The sequence below is a fragment of the Galeopterus variegatus genome, unplaced genomic scaffold (genome assembly GCF_000696425.1).
Source record: "Galeopterus variegatus unplaced genomic scaffold, G_variegatus-3.0.2 Scaffold228, whole genome shotgun sequence".
In the NCBI taxonomy this organism is placed as follows: domain Eukaryota; kingdom Metazoa; phylum Chordata; class Mammalia; order Dermoptera; family Cynocephalidae; genus Galeopterus; species Galeopterus variegatus.
Genome location: NW_007726339.1, coordinates 53021 through 70492, shown reverse-complemented (window position 1 = coordinate 70492; position 17472 = coordinate 53021). Strand labels below are relative to the sequence as shown.

The following is a 17472-nucleotide window of genomic DNA, read 5'->3' as shown; positions in this document are numbered from 1 at the left end:
TACCCTGAGGTAGCCAATAGGGTTTGCTGACTGACTAGAAGTGGGCATACAAGTGAGAGTGGGCGTGATGCTAGGAAATGGGGCTGAGGGGACAGAGTGGGGTGCGCATCTCTGATCACATATGAGGCCTTTGCCTACTTCAGCCAGGGTGGGGGATGGGAGCAGGCACCCCACAGGGGGGTGGGGACACCCAGAGGTGGCTGGGACAGGTGGAGGGAGGCCAAGGGAGGCCAGGGATGCAGCAGGTGCTGGTTCACTCACCAGTGTCTCCATGAACCAAGTGTGATGCTCCACACTCCAATCAGTCCCCACCACAAGTCCACCTGCTTGTTGAGGGGAAACTGAGGTGCAGACTGGGTGGGAGTCCACCCCCGGGGACAGTTGGAGGGTGGCCGAGTGGGTCTGAGTCCTGAAACAGGTGCTGGGACCTATGGTGCCAGGCCGGACCCCAGTCTGGGCCACATGCCCGGCTGAGGCCCCAACACACCTCCCAAGGGCCCCTGGGTCGAGTCACAATTGCACCTGATTAATTATGTAAGATAACAGGATGGCAGGTCCTGAAAATCCTATTCTTGTTTACTCGGCTAACTCAGTTTTTATGAGTGTTTAGGCTTTAAAGCAAAACAAAGCACTAATTACCCAATTAACAAGCAATTAAGTTACCCCAGCCTAATAGCCCATGCTGAGAGCAGACAGTGAGCGAGGCCCACTTAGTGGACACACAGCTGGAGCCTGGAGCAGCAGGCAGTGGGCTGCTCCCTCGAGAGGCAGAGCCACTGGACCTGCTTCCTGGGTGTGCACCCTGACACCGGCTAATCCTCACTACAGTGGGGTGGTCCTTTCCAGGTGGGGACAGGGAGGACGGGTTGCCCTGTTGGCCATGTGCCCGGCAGGGAGAGGGCGTGCCTTATTCACTCCACGGCTGTCTCATTCCGGGAGGGATCTGAGCTCTGCAGTCGCCTCTGCAGGCCCACACCCACCCATGCATCTGGCACGGTCCTCTGCTCGCCTTGGTCCCGCAGGAATCCTGGTGGCCCTCGGCTTGCTGCCTAGTGCCCCTCCCCCCCACGGGCAGGAATGGGGAGTGGGGTGCCCACAGGCATCAGCATCTGCTGCCTTCCTCTCCAGCCCACTCCAGTGGCCTTGGCAGAAAAGACAAAGTTCTGCTGTGGGCGGCAGGCTCTGTGGGCCTTGCAGGGCCAGGGTGGTAGGATGGGGGAGCCCATGGGGATGCAGGGACCGGCCTTCCTGCCTCTGCCCCTGCATCTGCTTGTGGCATTTCTGGACCTGCCTTGAGAGACTCAAGGGAGCCCATGTGCTCTGGCATGGGGGCAGCTCTGTCGGGGAAAAGCCACTGACAGAGGTGGCTTTTCTCACCCTCTTAACTCACCTTAAATCTCAAGATGACCTAGAATAAAACTCCAGCTCTTCACCACGCCCACCGTGGGACTTGCCCTCAGCTCTTCCCCTTCATCTTGGGGCCTCAGCCCCGCAACACCTGCGGTCACTCTGACAAAAGCTCTTTCTGAGCCCCCCTCCCACCCCTCACGCATGCTCAGAGTCCAACCTCCCCAGCAATGAATTGGATCAGATCCTCGTTTGTCTATGGTTAGTCTCATCCCATCGTGAACAAGCACCCTGCTCCCAGTACACATGGAGCCCCAGACAGAATCCCTTCAGCTGGAGACACATGAACCCACAAATGCATGATGGGTGACGTAGGCTCTGGCCGCCAACCCCTCAGCTGCCCGTACCCCTGCAGTGGTCATGGGGGCATGGAACTGTCCATGGAAGACTGGGGGCACTAGGTGCTGGAGGCAGTCCTATGCTGAGATGCTGCCCAGCACCTTCTGAGGTTCTGGAACATTTCATCAGACATTCACAGAGCTGAAAACCTGCCAAGTATCACCTGAGCCTTGAACCTAACTCTAATCTACAAAAGACAGAATCAGTTTTAGCTTTCTGATTGTGATTACCACAAACAGCAAAACCAACGTGTACAGGCATTTGGTTTGCAACTCTTCTGAGTTCGCCGTCCTGGACAGCATGTCTGGGGCCCGCTTCATGGACACACCCCACAGATCTTCCTGCCTCTGAGGATTCTGTGTTGGGACACCAGCCGCATCGTCCTGTCTCCAGCGGACTCAGGCCCGACATTCACTGAACCCGAATCACATTACTTGGAACAACTTCCTTTTTTCTGTGGAATTCACTGGGGTGTAAACTCTTTTACTTTGGTCTGTTTCACTGGTAACACAATCTATGGACTTCGTCCCCCACAGGAAAGGGCATCACGCAACCCTGCACAAGTAATGGGGCACAAGTTCCCCCAGCCCCTCCATCTGGACATCTAGATGAGCGTGGCCTTTGGTGGCCTTCTGGCTCTGTTCCCCCAGAGCTGCTGGTCACACACTCCGCTCCAGCCCCCTGGGCTTCACCTGCCCCAGTGCCCCCTACCCTGGCCTCATTGTGATTGCAATAATTACACACGTGCACGCACACATTGCCACATACATGTTTGCACACCCACACTGTAAGTCACACACACACAGGTATGTGTGCTCCCACCTGGCCTGAGCCTGCTGCTCCCTGTGGAACACCCTCCCCTCCCAGGTGCTCAAGCCCCTCCTCCAGCTCCCTGCTTAGATGTCACTCTGGGTATCCCCATGCCTGTGGGTCCAGAGTGTCCCCAGCGCACCCACCCTACCCACCTTATCTCCTGGCACTTCCTACCTGTAACATATGTTGTGTGTCCCAGCTCCTGTTCCTCACCTGTCCCCTCCTTCCGACAGTTTCCTTCCCCCTCCGGGCTCAGGGCTGTGCCATTGCCCCACAGGCCTGTGCACTGGCCAGCAGTTGCCCCAACAGGATGGCGTGTGGGTGCTGGCTCCCTCGTCCTACTTGCCCCCGGCACCGTCTGGGCGACCCACTGCCTCTGTCCACGTTCTGAGGCCTTACTGGGGTTTCCTTCCACTTCTTCCTGTAAGTCTCCGCCGCGGACAGTGTGTGGATCTCAAACCCACTCTCCTTTTTCTCATTAGCGTCTTTCCCCGCACAGCCCTAGCTGGGCTGGAATAATTAATGAGCCCATGTCAGATTATGAATAAAAGACGGCCCCCTGGCCCCATCGCGCAGCTGACCTTTCTCAGAGTCGACTGTATTAATATATTCTCGTGTTGTCAGACTCAAAGCGCTAACTGCCTCATGAATTATTTATCAACACAAAAAGTCTTAACCAGAAACAGTGTTAACATTAATTCCCAACCTTCTGTGTCACAGCGGCCAGCCTGTTCTGCATAATTGAGTTTCAGTTTCCAAGGGCCCTAGGGCTCCAGACCACCCTGTCGCCCACCTCAGCTCCCAGCCTGGCCTCTCCCCAGCAGGGCCAGGGCACTGCCACCTTCACTGCGGACACCACCCATGAGTGTACCCCCACCCCGCCTGCCCTGCCTTGCCCTGGTGGCTCGCCATGGCTCCAGGACAGTGGAGTTGTCTCCAACCACAGATCACAGGCTGGTCATCGATGGACAGGAGTTGGTTGGCTCAGGCTGCCTGGAGGTGCGTGGGGTGGAGTTGGGGGCTGGTCCAGCATCTGGGCCTGGGCATAGCTCAACAACACGTGGTCAGGGCAGGACTGGGCCTAGTCAGAGCTTGGCAGGGCTGGGGTGTGACTTTGGGCCCGGAAGAGGGCCTCTCTGGCTGAAGCCTCAAGGAGCCACCTCCTCAGTGACCCATTAACCAGTCTGCAGAGGCTGGAGGGCATGAGCCCCGGGCTGCAGTTCTTGTGATACAGGATGAGGCCACATGGGTATGAGAGCGCCACCCCCTGACACACCAGCCCCAGGAATTCTGCCCCAGGGAAGCTGCACTGTAGGCGAGGGAGGAGCTGGTTCCACCACATCCAGGGGCAGAAGCCGTTCTGTGGCCTGGAACTGGTGGTGCCAGAGAGGTTTCTAGGGGCCCAGGATAGGAAGGGAGTGTGGCAGCCCCAAGATGGCCCCATGACCCCTTCCTGGTGTCCAGCCAAGAGGACAGTGTGGAGCGACCATGGCTGATGTCTGAGGCTTGGCCACAACAGCCACTGTAACTGCACACTGCACATGCTTGTCCATGCTTTGGAGAGGTCCACGGGAGAAGAGCTGGGCATCCAGCGCAGGGCATAGGAGGGCACGGAGCCCCCACCCCCTGCTCAGCTGCTCCAACTCCCAACCCACAGACGCTGTGGGTGCTGAGTGCTCATGGCTCTGGGCAGGCGTGCCGGGACCTGCTCCAGAGTAGTAGACAGCGAGTGAACACAGTGGGCGGGCAGGAGTGCAGCGGCCTGGGCTTCCTGGGCCATGTGGCCACCTGGGGTGCCCAGAGAGTGGCAGGAAGCCATTGTGCTGTGGGTTAGGGACAGCAGCACACTCTTGGGCACCCCATATAGAGGCTGGGGCCAACCCCTCCCCTTGACCCTGGCTGTCCTAGGATAGCTCTGACCAGCAGGATGTGGTAGCTGTGACCTTGTGGCTCTAGGAGGGCTGGTGGACCCCTTGGTCTCCAGGAGCCCCAAGCCAACCAACTTACCCCACGGGGATGACCCCGTGGAAGGCCGTGAGCCATCATGTGGATGGCCCAGTCACCCAGCCCAGCGTCCAGCTGACTGTCCCCAAATGACCCATTGATACCACCTGGAGAAGTCACCACTGGTCGAGCCCTGCTCATGACATGGTGAGAAAATAAAACCCTTAGCAGGGGAGTGAGCCCTCGTGTGAGTGCGTGAGGGGAGGGGGCTACATGTTGGGAGACAGCAGGAGGGGCTGTCGAACCTGTCCTGGCAAAGTGTGGTTTCCCAACTCGGCCATCACAGGTACTTCCCTGCATCCGTGATAACACACTGTGCGCTATGTGTCTCAGTTTCTCCATCTGTAAGTGGGGTGATGCCTCTTCCATGGGATGGCTGCCAGTTTGAAATACAATAATGTGAAAGTAAAAAAAAATTTTTTTTAAAAGTGAAGTAAAGGAATGGGGGAAGGATTTGAAAGATGACTGGAACATGCCATTGGGATGGGAGGTGTCCTCACATGCAACACTCTCCTTCAAACTGAACCTGCACAGGCCCAAGGGTCCCACGCACCACCATGCCCCCACCACAGCTGTGCTCCAGGCACCACCTGCCCCTGCAATGGCACCTCAAAGCTCCCATGAGGGGGATCTGCCCAGGCCCAGAGGTGAGCCGTGTGCTGCCGTGCTTGGGCTGCTGGAACAGGACCTGCCTGAAGCCTGCTCCCTTCCAGCCATGAGTCGACCAGTTAACCTGTGGTGTCTGCGCAGCCCCTCATCACTCCCACAGCCCCCCTCTCCTGCCCCCATCCCCAGCACCCTGCACACTCTGCCCTGCATCCTGCCTGGGGGGCGGCCCTCGCTGACCTCACCTCTGAGACCACCTGCTGCTCACTGGTCACTGCTCTCCCGCCTGTCTCCCCACTGGGGCGGCGAGTTCCTGCGGCCACTGCCCTCAGCCACCCTACTGTTCTGGGATGGATGGTGGGCAGGCCCCTGGACAGGAGGCGGCTGTCACTCCTGCTGTTCTCGCACAGCTGCCGCTTCCCCAGCAGCTGGCCTTATACATCCTCCTGTGTGCAGAGGTCGGGAGGAGAGTGTGGCTCCTGACTCCAGGGAGAGGATGACGGGTTTTTTATTGCTTTTGTACAAATTATGGTTGCTCGGAAGTGGCCCAAGGAGCAGCGTAATGAATATCGTAAACCTGCCTCGTAAAGACAGAGCCTGTGCCACATAACTGCTGGTGTGGAGTGGGGGTGGTGTGACCCCCGGCGGGCTGTCTGGCACTAGCAGCTGTCCATGCTGGCCGGAACGAGATCCCTCTGCCATTCAAGGGGGGCTGCCAGTGGGTCACTGGAGGGGGGGAGCAGGCTGGTTTCAGGATGGCTTGGGGGGTACCCTCAGCTCAGGAATGGGTTAGAGGGAGCCCTCTCTTCACCTGCCACTGCCAAGTCAAAGTGTATTGCTGGCCCAGGGCTCCACGCCCATGCCCATCCCTCAGTCTGCCCCCACCCACGCAGCACCTGTCTTCAACTACGGCTGTCCCCAGTTTGCAGGGGCACTGTGGGTGAACGCCGAGGTGCGAACCCCTGTTGTGCCCCGTCCTCAGGGAGATGCCTACTCGGCCTTCCAAGGTAAGAGGTCCCTAAGCACTGGGCCCACCTAGACTCGGTGCCCAATTCTGGGCCCCTCTTCCTACTGCCAGTGTCCTTGAGCACTGAGAACACATGAAACAATGATGATGCTGCTGACCTCTGTACACCATGTATGCTCACGACACCCCCGGAGGCCCCTACTACAGTCCAGCAAACAGGCTCAGAGAGGTTGGATCACGAGCCCCGGGCCCCCAGCAGGAAAGTGGCAGAGCTAGGTTTGGAGCCTGGCAGCTCAATGCCTGAGTGTGTCCACCCCTCGGTGCCCTCCTGCCTGCCCTCCATGTTTCCTATAGTTGGCAGCTCCTGCACCTTCCAAGTGGAGGCCTCAGATCTGCACCCCAGAAGGGCAGGAAAGCTCTATTGGGTGGGAATGTGGGAGGGAGCCACACCCTGGGCTTTTCCATGGGGGTCCCATCCCCTGCAGGAAGCCACTGTACACCCAGCAAATTCTGGAACAAAACAGTCACTGGGGCCTCAGTGTGCACTAAGAGACCAGGAGACAGCTTGGTGGAAGACTGGCTCCAACAATCCCACAGCGGGAGCCAGGACCTCAGGAAGGGGCTGACCACAGACCTGGAAACTTGGATCAGAGGTGCTGCCCACCTGGCAGGAATGAGAAGAAGGGGGGCCCACAGACGCCCCTTCCTTTCCTGGGCCTCAGGGCAAGGCAGAAAGGATGGCCTGGGAGATGATCTTCTCGCAGGCTGGAGGGACAGGTCCAGACAATAGAGAATGGGGTGAGACAGAAGGGGGGCAGCAAAGGGGAAGTGAAATGGCAAATGACAGCCCCCAGGAGAGCCGGAGAGGGGATTGCCCACTCCATGCTGGGCAGCTGGTGAGCCATGTGTGGGGCATGTTCACCCCAGACATCAGCAGGGGGTGGCAGGCCTCCCCCATCCCCCCAACCACACAGGGTGGGCATAGGGAATGGCAGGGGCTGCCTGGAGCCTGAAGGATGCTGAGATGGAAGAGCAGGGCCCACGCCATGGGGGGTGAGGCCATGCACCACACTGCTTCCTCTGGGCCCTCGTGGCCCAGCTTCCATGCCTTGAGGAAGCCCAACCAGCCCATATGGGGGGAACTGGGGCCCTTGACCAGAAGTCGGCACAGGGCACCACACACAGGTGTGATGAGCTTTCCATGACTCCTGCCCAGGCCTTGGTGCCTCCCCAAGGGCCCAAATGTTGGTGCCACCTGAGTCAAAGCTGAGTCTTGTGAAGGCTGTACAGCCTTGCCAGCATCGGGGCAATTTGTGACACAGCCACACTCACTGCAACACCTTCCTGTGCGGCAGGGCTTCCAACATAGGACACGAATGTTTCCAGTGTGTAGAAGAGCCCCCACCCAGAGCCCTCCAGACTCCCCAGACTCTGCCCAGAGCGACAGTCTCGTCTGGGACCACAGGTGCTGCCCTGGCTCCAGGTACAGGAACAGCGACGGGCACCGCAGGCTCAGCCATCTGCCTTGATGGTGCCCCTCTGTGTAAGGCAGATGTGGGAGGTGCTGGGAGATGAGCAGTTTCTTCAGGAAACTAGTGGTTTGCAGCTCAAACCACAATTGAAGATCAATTTTCAGAAATCCCTCAAAAGCAACTGAGCCTATTAGCTAATTACACCGTGTGCGAGGGGGTTTCCCTGGTGAGCATGGCAGAGGCCGCAGACTGATCCAGGAGAGGCAGGTGGGGTTGCTGAGCCCTCTGCTTCTGGCATTGCCCCTGGCCTGTGGAGGAGCAGGTGCTGTTTCCCCCAATCATGCCCCACCCGGCTGGAAATGCTGTGCCAGCCCCCCCTCACACTGCACCAGAGCAAGAGCCTTGCCTGAACCCCTGTCCACTGCCCCTCTCTTCCCTGGACCCCTGTCCACTGCCCCTCTCTTCCCTGGACCCCTGTCCACTGCCCCTCTCTTCCCTGGACCCCTGTCCACTGCCCCTCTCTTCCCTGGACCCCTGTCCACTGCCCCTCTCTTCCCTGGACCCCTGTCCACTGCCCCTCTCTTCCCTGGACCCCTGTCCACTGCCCCTCTCTTCCCTGGACCCCTGTCCACTGCCCCTCTCTTCCCTGGACCCCTGTCCACTGCCCCTCTCTTCCCTGGACCCCTGTCCACTGCCCCTCTCTTCCCTGGACCCCTGTCCACTGCCCCTCTCTTCCCTGGACCCCTGTCCACTGCCCCTCTCTTCCCTGGACCCCTGTCCACTGCCCCTCTCTTCCCTGGACCCCTGTCCACTGCCCCTCTCTTCCCTGGACCCCTGTCCACTGCCCCTCTCTTCCCTGGACCCCTGTCCACTGCCCCTCTCTTCCCTGGACCCCTGTCCACTGCCCCTCTCTTCCCTGGACCCCTGTCCACTGCTCCCTCCACCTCGCCTGGACCCCCGTCCACTGCCCCCTCCCCCACCTTGCCTAGACCCCCATCCACTGCCCCCTCCCCACCCTTACCTCCCACAGCATCCCAACCACACTCTACCCCACCCCCTGCCCCCTGCTGTTCCTCAAGCATACCTTGTGTTCTCCTACCCCAGGGCCTTTGCACAGCTGCTCTCGGCCACACTGTTTAAGCTTATGCCTGTGTGTACCTTGGCCTTGACCCTTCCCCCTGACTTTTCTCCAGCTGTGGCAGTTACTCCTTTGCTCTATTTATGGTCTCTGTCTGTCTATGAGCAGTGGGCACATTTCCAGCCATGTGACTGGTGCATAGTAGAAACTAGGGAGAAGGAAATGAAAAAGTGGACAGATTTATTTCACACCTCCATCTGTGGGTGGAGAGTGGTGCCCAGACCCTGGGATGGTCAGGTGGTTTGTGGCCTCGCTGGAGGAGGCCTGGCCAGTGGGGGGTTGGCAAAGGCTCTTGAAGGCACTGGGTCACAGGGGCACTATCAGGAGCAGAGGTGGGCTGTCTAGGCAGGGCCACCATCGATGGAGGCTTCTCCCTGACTGTGACAGGGGTCAGCTGCTGTGTGGAGGATGGTCCAGGGTGGCTGGAACACGTCCAGGGGAGGAAAGGGATGGCTAAGGGTCCCAGCCCCAGTCTTGCATCCTCACTAGGCTGAGTGCCCATGGACAGCCACCAGCCTCCCTGTGCCTCAGTGTCTCCATCAGGAGAACGGGTGATCCTAGCAGCTGACCACCCACTGCATGGGATCAGCTACAAGGCTATTGTCCTACCTCCCTGCCTAGTCCCAACACCCACCACACCTGCTGGGCACAGCCCCCTTCTGGAACATTCTGCACATTCGGTGGGGGGAGGGTGGGGCCGGCATCCTTGTCTGCAGGAGCAGCTGCCACCCCAGCAGGTGTTTACAGATTCTCATTTCTGTTTAATAAAGGAAACTCCAAGCCCCCTGCTTCGCAGGAGACAATTGTCATGTCCTTGGTTGCAGGCAGCCAAATTAAGAAAATTACTTTCTAACTAATTTCATGGTGCTAACGAACATCTGATGGCGTGCTGGGGAGGTCGCCGAGCTTCGGGACAAAAGCCATTGAGGATGAGCAATAATTGGGGATTTGCTGGGGATATATCTTGGCAAAATCAAACCACTTTAAGTGTGGTCTATAAAGGCAGGTCAGGTGATAAGCACCCCTTGCCACTTAGCACAGCAGTCGCTGTCGGGTTAGCCAAGGACAGGCTGTGGCTCCTCGGTGGGGCTCAGGCCCCACCACAGACATGCACAGCAGCAAGGAGTGCTCACAGGCACAGGGGCATACCCACACTCAATGCCACATGGACACACACATGTACCCAGGGTGCCCTGAGAAGCCAGAGGGCACACTGCAGCACACACACACACACACACACACACACAGAAGACACAGAGACACATGTAGACACACAGAGAAACACAGACACAGACACACATGCAGACACACACATAAACGCATAGACAGACACAGAGACACGGACACACACAGACACATGGAAATACACAGACAAAGCACACACAGACACACACAAACACACAGACACAGACACAGAGACACACACAAAGAAACACACAGACACAGAGACATGCACATGCACACAGAGGCACAGAGAGAAACATGTGGCATGTCTAGACAAGGTGTGCATAGCCCCACACAGGCCACCACACAGGGCTGTACCCACGGACACACGTGTGTGACACAGATGCATGTCAACACACAGGTACACACAGAGAGAGCCATACATTAGTTAACACACTCCAGGGCCAGGGCTGACCATCTGCACCCTGGACCAGGGACCAAGGTACACACCCAAACATAGCAGGGCCCTGGAGGCCTGTCTGTACATGCCAGAGTCTGCCACATACACCTGCATGTGCTAGGGCCCAGAGAACACACACAGGACCATTTGCAGACCTCAGGGCCCTCCTGGTCTCCTTCGGCTCGGACAGGAACCCTGTGAAGCCCGTGCAGCAGGCTGCCCCCCTTGCCGCCATCTGTCGCTCCACGCAGCGGCCATGAGGGGTTAGGTGCAAGCAGCTGGCAAGTTAATTGCAGGTTTTTTCAGAAAACATTCAAAGCAGTGTTTTAAGAAGGCCTGAATGACGAATGAGGATTTGGAAGGCGGGCAGGGGGACCTCAGTCGCCCTGGGAGTCTCAGAATGGCTGGGTGCCACCCAGGACATCCCTCGGCCCAGCCAGTCTGGCCCTGCCAGGACATGTTCATGCCTCACTGGCTCTGTCCCTCACCCTGACCCTGCAGAGCCACAGGACCCCTGCCTGACACTCAAAATGTCACACAGACCCACACAGTTCGGGCGCCTACTCCTGCCTGGCCTCAGGAGCCCAGGAGGGCCGTGAGGTCTTGCTTATAGAGCGCCCCGACCTCCCCCAACATTTGGGGTTTGGAGATAGGGCTCAGGTTGCCACTCCTGCTGCCCAAGTGCCTCCCCTGACACTGGGCACCAGTTCCGACCACCTCAGCCCATCTAGTGCAGGTACCCGTGGAGCTCTTGGCCACTTCCATGCTCTGACAAATGAACGCCACCGACTGCTTTGCTTGGTCCATGGCTGCAGCCCGACGCCTGGCGTGGCTCTGTCAATATTTGCTGAATGAAACATAATCAGAGCTGCGGCGTGTCGGGATGCAGCCGACCATACTTCCCAGGACACCACAAGGAGGAGGGAGCCCCACATAGGATGAGGGGCCTGTGGCCATGACGACGGCACTTCAGGGTATTACAACCACCTTGTGTGGGTTACACAGCTGCAAACAGGGACACAAAGTCCTCCTCAGGAAGTGTCCCTTGGGCAGCTGCCACCAGGGACCTCCTCCCAGAAGTGGACCACAGCCCCCCAACCCCACCCCTACCTCCACCCCCACTCTCAGAGTCAAAGGCTCAAAGCCACTCTGGCCACACCCAGGGTTAGAGGCTGAGGCAAGGTCTTAGAGATGAGCCCTGGGCTCAAACAGACCCTGGGTCCAGGAGGCAGTGTCATAGGGGTGGGAGGGGCCACACCAAGCCCTTCCTCCTCAACCCAGGCACCTGGCCCCATTCCTGCCTGGGACTCCTCGAGGGTCCGGTGGTCACAGGGTCCACTCACAGCCCGTGAGCTGGCTATCCTCACGCACACTCACAGACTTCCATTACAGCAACCAGTAGAAGTCTCAGGACGAGAACATGGGGAGCTGTCCCCACCAGGCCATAGTTCCCCCTGGGCCCAGCCACACTGGATAATTAATGGGTTAATTACACACCCTATAAAAAGCCACTGTGATTTAGAGAGAAAGGCTGCCAGGCCCCGCAATCCACAGTAAATCAGGGGCTGCAGAGATGAGGCGGGCGGAGTCCAAGCCCCAGCCCTCCAATGAGCCGAAACGACTCTAAATCTGCAAAAATGGCTTTTATGGAGCTCTGGGTTTTATGATGTCATTAACGTTCCTCCTGGTACTTAAGGGAAAATGAAATAAAGTCATGAGGAGGGGGCAGGGGTTGCTCCTGAGGGAACAGGGAGTGCTGGGAGCCAGGAAGCCTGAGCCCCGCCCCCAAGGTTGTTCCTGCAGTGAGTCGCGTGGGGCGGGGGCGTCAGGCTACAGCATGCCCCAACAGGGTGCCCTGTAGGCACAGGATGACCAGGTGTGTTTACAGGGAGCCCTCAGCCGTGTCCCCTACACCTGTGGGGATGTACCACAGAGACACATGAACCCACCACTTAGGCTGCATGTGGAGCTCCCTGCTCAAGCCTGCCAGGGGTGGTACCGGCTCCCTGGGTGGTGTCCCCCAGTGTACAGCCTGAGCCCAGGCCTCTCTGGCCAGGCGGGGGCACTGCTCACACCCTAGGCACCTTCTACACCAGATGACTCCCAGGGTCTCAAAAGGACCCCAAGCAGCAGTGGCCCGCCCCCCTGTCCTGGTGCCCTTGCCCATGTTGGTGTCAGCAGACCACTTCAAGGCTCCTGGCAGAGGTCATGGCTACAGGGCCAGCCCGTCCCCCTGTGGGCAGCATGTCAACCTTGGGACCCCCAAGGGCATTACTAGCAGGACACTCCCTCTGTGTCTCGGCCCAAGTGCATGTCCACCCTCCACCTGCCCCACAGTTGTCGGGCCAGAACCAGTAGGGGGCTCCGAAGAGCCAGGGCGCATGGAGTGGGGGCCCTTCAGGTCAGGGGGCCATGTGGCAAGTGAGGTGGGGACCTAGCCCAGTGGACCAATACAGCAGGGGAGGAGGGGCCGGGAGACTTACGGAGTAGCCTCTCCCTGAGACCGCCTGCGCCGAGCTCTGCAGGAAGGAAGGAAGGAAGGACAGTCAATGGCTGCCACAGCCCTGGTGCCACCCTCTCCTCTGAGGCCCCCCCCAGCCCTGAGCAGTGGCGAGGCACCTTTTCCAGAGTGGCAGGTCTAGCTGTGACCCGAGACAGGCCCAGGCAGACTCCCTCGCAGGCGAGAGGAAGATGGCTGAGCTTCGCAGCCTGGACCCTGACCCTGGGGCCTCCTGGGGACCTTCCCCACAGCACCGCGTCCCCTTTGGGCTTGGCCAGGTTAAGGATTTCATGCAGCAGTTTTGGGGATGGGCTCGGGAAAGGGTCCAACCGGGGGGAGGCGCCCCCTTGGCCGGCTCTCAGACGGCAAGGCCCCCCCAGAAAGGGACTTCACCTGTATGTCACCTGCCAGTGGGTCAGTGGAGTGGAGGGACCAGCCCAGGGCACGAGCCTGGCCAACTTCCCTCTGCTCATCTCCCCAGAGGAGTCTGCAGCTGGAGGACCTTGGGGAGGATGCCCTGGCGGGTCAGGAAAGGCTTCCTGGAGGAGGAGCTGGATGGAGACCTTGAAGGAGGGGTCACTGCAGGGGGAGTCCTTCTGGGGACCCCAGCAGACTTGGTGGGACCCCCTCTGGCTCGAATGGGCACTGGAGGCCTGTCAGGACAGACGCCTAGGGTTGGTGTCATACACCAGGGCTGGCCACCCTGAAGCAGAGGCTGTCAGGAGGGGTGCAGGGGAGGGGCTCAGAGCTGCTACTGACAGATGGGCAGATGGGGCTTGGTCACAGCAGGCAGCGTGGGGCACTCGGCGTGGTGGGACCACAGATGAGGGTCTGGAGCACGCTGGATGGTTTCCTAGAGAAGCTGGGGAGGGCGTGGAGTGCAGGAGCTGAGTGGGAACTGGTGGCACCTCTGAGGGGTAGGGTGGAAGAGGGTGGGTGACCCAGGGGAGGGGCTGTGGACCAGCCCAGGGCTGGCGGCTTGTATGGCTCAGCCGCACCCCCAACTGCTCTTCCCCAAACCAATCCCTGCCCGCATTGGCGGCAGAGACCCCCCCTCTGTTTAGTCAGACAGACCCTCACCAGGGCCAGGTCAGTTCCTGGGGGGGCTGTGCCAGGCAGAGCCCACCCTGGATGGGTCCTCAACTCAGGGCAGTTTGGAGGACAGAGGACAGAGCCCCCTGGGGCTGCCCAGCCCCAGCTCTGGCCCTGCAGGCTGCATGGGGTGGGGGCCATAATTGCCCCCGGGTTTGCAGCCTCACGGCCTCAGCTGGGCTGTGCTCGGAATACATCTTCATTCATCCAGGGCTGGCAATTAGAGAAGTGCTAACTAGGGCAGCCCCCACAGCCCCAGACAATTACCGGCCTATTTTCCCATCTTGTGGCAACAAGATCGGGAGCTGGGCAATTACACCTCCTGCGCTTCCCTCCCACGCCCAGGCCGCCCTCCCCCAGGACCCCATTTAAATGATAACGAATCACACATATTCAATTTAGTTCTTCGGAAAACCCATCTGGCCCTGGGCCCCCCCAACCCTGAGCCGTGGCCCCTCTGCCTCCACCCTAGCCCCTTGCCCTGGCTGCTCCCACCCCATGATGAAGGGGATGCAGAAGCCCTGGCTGGGGCCTGCCCCCATCATTGGCCAAATTCTGAGTGTGGAGGTCCCAGAGCCCTGGCTGCGCCCTCCTGGGCCACCCCCATGATGGGGCTCCGAGGCCACTTCTACCTGACTCCATCACTGATTCCCACAGAGACCCTCCCTTGGGGACACTAAGGTGTGTCCTGGACCCAGGCCCAGGCCAAGACACCGGACCTTCAGGGGCCCATGGACTCCCCGTCAGTCCCAGACCCTCTGGACTGGAGAAGCACCTTCTGCCGACATTTTAAGAAACACCTCAGCTGCTAAGCACGCCCTCGCCTCCTGCTCCTGCAAGGGGGTGTCCCCGTGGTGGCTCAGGGTGCCCACCCTGAGGCTATGTCAGCTGTCCAGCCTGCCCTCCCCACCACAGCCGCTGGCACATGGGCTGCCACCTGGCAAGTTCAACATTTCAGACAGGCTCCTGCCAGCTCCTAATCGTTGTTCCTCCTTAAATCGCTCCTAATGGGAGGTCCTGATTAGTAAAAAATCACGCTGTGATGAAGGCAAAATGCAGATCACTAGCAAAGCCTTCATGTGAAGTTGCCAGGGCCCCAACAAACAGCTTCCCGGATGCCCTTCTGCAGGACGTGCTATGGTGACAGGCGGCCGCCAGGGTGGCTGTGGTGGTGCCCTGGACTGCAGGGGTACTCACGTCACTGAGCTGGTCCCGAGGACTGCTCCTCCGGGAGCTGGTGGCCTCGAGGACGCTGTCGTCGTCACTGTTCCGGTCACCCCCTTTGGACAGGGTGATCTTCATCTGAGGACAGGGAGAGACACTGTCTCAGGCAAACATAGACCAGGTCCCTTTCACATCCAGCCTGTACCCTGACCTGAGCCACCCAGGCCCCAGACCAGGCCCCCATGCAGCTGCTGGGCTCCTCTGGGAGATGATATGCCACTGTCGGTAGGTCCTCACTTCTACATGCCCTGAGGACCTGGGGTCTGGAGGGAGGGGTGGCAGGAGGGACAGAGCCCCGCAGAGCCAGGAATCCAGGGGATCTACTGAGCAGACTGCTGGCAAGCCGATGGAACTCACTCACACTAGGGTGAGGAAGAAATACCCAGAAGAGCAAACGGCACAAAGTGACATTAGAGCTGCTGTTAGCTGTGTCCTCATTTCTCGAGCCACTGACTTTAAAGACATCCTGGTAGGACATGGGGCGCTCTTCCTGGCCCTGACTTGGGCAGCCACTCATCCATCAGGATATGAGTCCTCCACCAAGACCCAGCAGCAAGAATCCTGTCCCTTGGCTGTGCCCGTATTGCCTTCTGCAGTTGGCACAACAGTCCTGGAGCAAGCACTTTGGCTGGCAGTGCAGCCTGCTGCTCCTTGCTGTGTGCCCTTGGGCCACAACTCAGCCCTCTGTGCCTCAGCTTTGTCACCTGCCAAATGAGTGGACAGGCTGTGAGGATTCCCACTACTGACGTCACCATACACTGTAGGCTGCTATGCCCAGCTCTGCAGATGCTGAGTGTTTGCGCGCACAAAAGCCCTTAGTAGAAACTGTTCTTGTTACCATTTTACAGATGAAGAAACTGAGGCCCAGAGAGGTTTAAGTGACTGGGTGGTCTGGACCCAAAGTCCTGCAGGTGTTTAATTTTTTATTTGGAAATAATTTCAAACCTGCATAAAGTGGATGGAAGGGAGAAACATGAGCACCTCTGGCCCTGGCTGTGCCTGGCCAGTGCGGGTAGCAGTCTCTCTGGCCTCCTCTGACCTGGAACATCCTGCACCTTGCTGTGATGGCCAGGCCTCGTCTCCTCACGAACACGCTGAGGTTACAGTTCTTGGCCAGAACTCGGGACAGCCTGTGGGGGATGCTCACCACCCCCCAGGCCTCAAATCCCAGAGCCCTTGGTGAAGACTCAGCCAAGTCTTTAGTCATTCCATCATAAGCATGCTCCTGCCTGGAGACCCCTGGTGCTGGCTGTGAGCCCCTTCATCTGCCCCACCTCTCGGCAGCCCTAGCAGAGCCCCCATGGGCCTCTGAGGGTCCAAGGCCCCTTTCCTTGTGTGGCTGATAGTGCAAACGACAAGACCCAGAACTGGTGCCAATCAGCACCAGATGACCAGTGGGGGCTCACCCGGGTCCCTGGGGCAAATGTGCAAAGCCCGAGTGAGGTGAGGCTTGCAGGGGCATGGCCCAGGCCACACCCAGGCCCCAAGGAGCTCTGCCCCGCAGTGCCAGTGGGAGGGCAAACAACCTGCTCAGTTGAGTGTGCCCCCCACAGACCCTGCACTGGCTGATTGGGCCCCAGTGCTGACTCTTCCTGGCTATATGGCCTCAGGCAAGTGACTGGCCTTTCCTGAGCCTCAGTTTCCTCATCTGTAAGACAGGTACACTGACTGTACCCCTTGCAGCATGATGAGTGTTTAGATGGCGGTATTGTCTGTGCAGCTGAGCCCAGGGCCGGCACCTAGAAGCCACCAGGGGTCACTGTTGTCACCAGCTGGACCCTGACAGGCCTCCCCAGTCATGCTTGGAGGTCACCTGCGCCTGCTGGCCCCCTTCTGCTGCCTTGCCGGGCAGTCCCATGTCTTGTTGCTCTCTGTAAGGAACCAAGTGCCCTATCTACTCCCAGTCCATAGGTTCTTAAAGTGGGGCCCCTGGCCAGCAGCCCTAGCACCACCTGGGAGCTTGCTGGGAATGCAAGTTTTCAGTCTCCACTCCATGCCCTGGGAGCTCTGGTGCAGCTGCAGTGGAGGCTGGTGCCCTGACCCTGACCCTGACCGTCAGTCATCACCCCGTGAGCCCTGCCCTTACTGCTGAGGAGAGACATTGAGGGACAGGTAAGGCCTGCGAAAGGGCTGCTGAGTACAATGGTGCAAGCTGCTCAAGGCACAAGGACATCCAGTGAGGGGGGAGGGAAAGTGGGGGCTGAAATACACCCACACACCGCTGAACCGCATGGAGGCAGGGCACGCTTTCTACTTCACGCTCTCGCACAAAAGCCATCGCCTCTC

General features: G+C 59.1%; 1 protein-coding gene across 1 annotated transcript in view; it reads right to left on the bottom strand.

Moving 5' to 3' along the window:
• FBRSL1 (fibrosin-like 1) overlaps window positions 1-17472 on the bottom strand; it is a 94681-nt gene that overhangs the window by 48712 nt on the left and 28497 nt on the right. Inside the window, exons 4-5 of the mRNA XM_008566203.1 lie at window positions 15160-15264; window positions 12854-12889 (exon numbers count right to left, since the gene is read on the bottom strand). Coding sequence (XP_008564425.1) covers window positions 12854-12889; window positions 15160-15264 — 141 coding nt within the window. The remainder of the gene's footprint in view (window positions 1-12853; window positions 12890-15159; window positions 15265-17472) is intronic.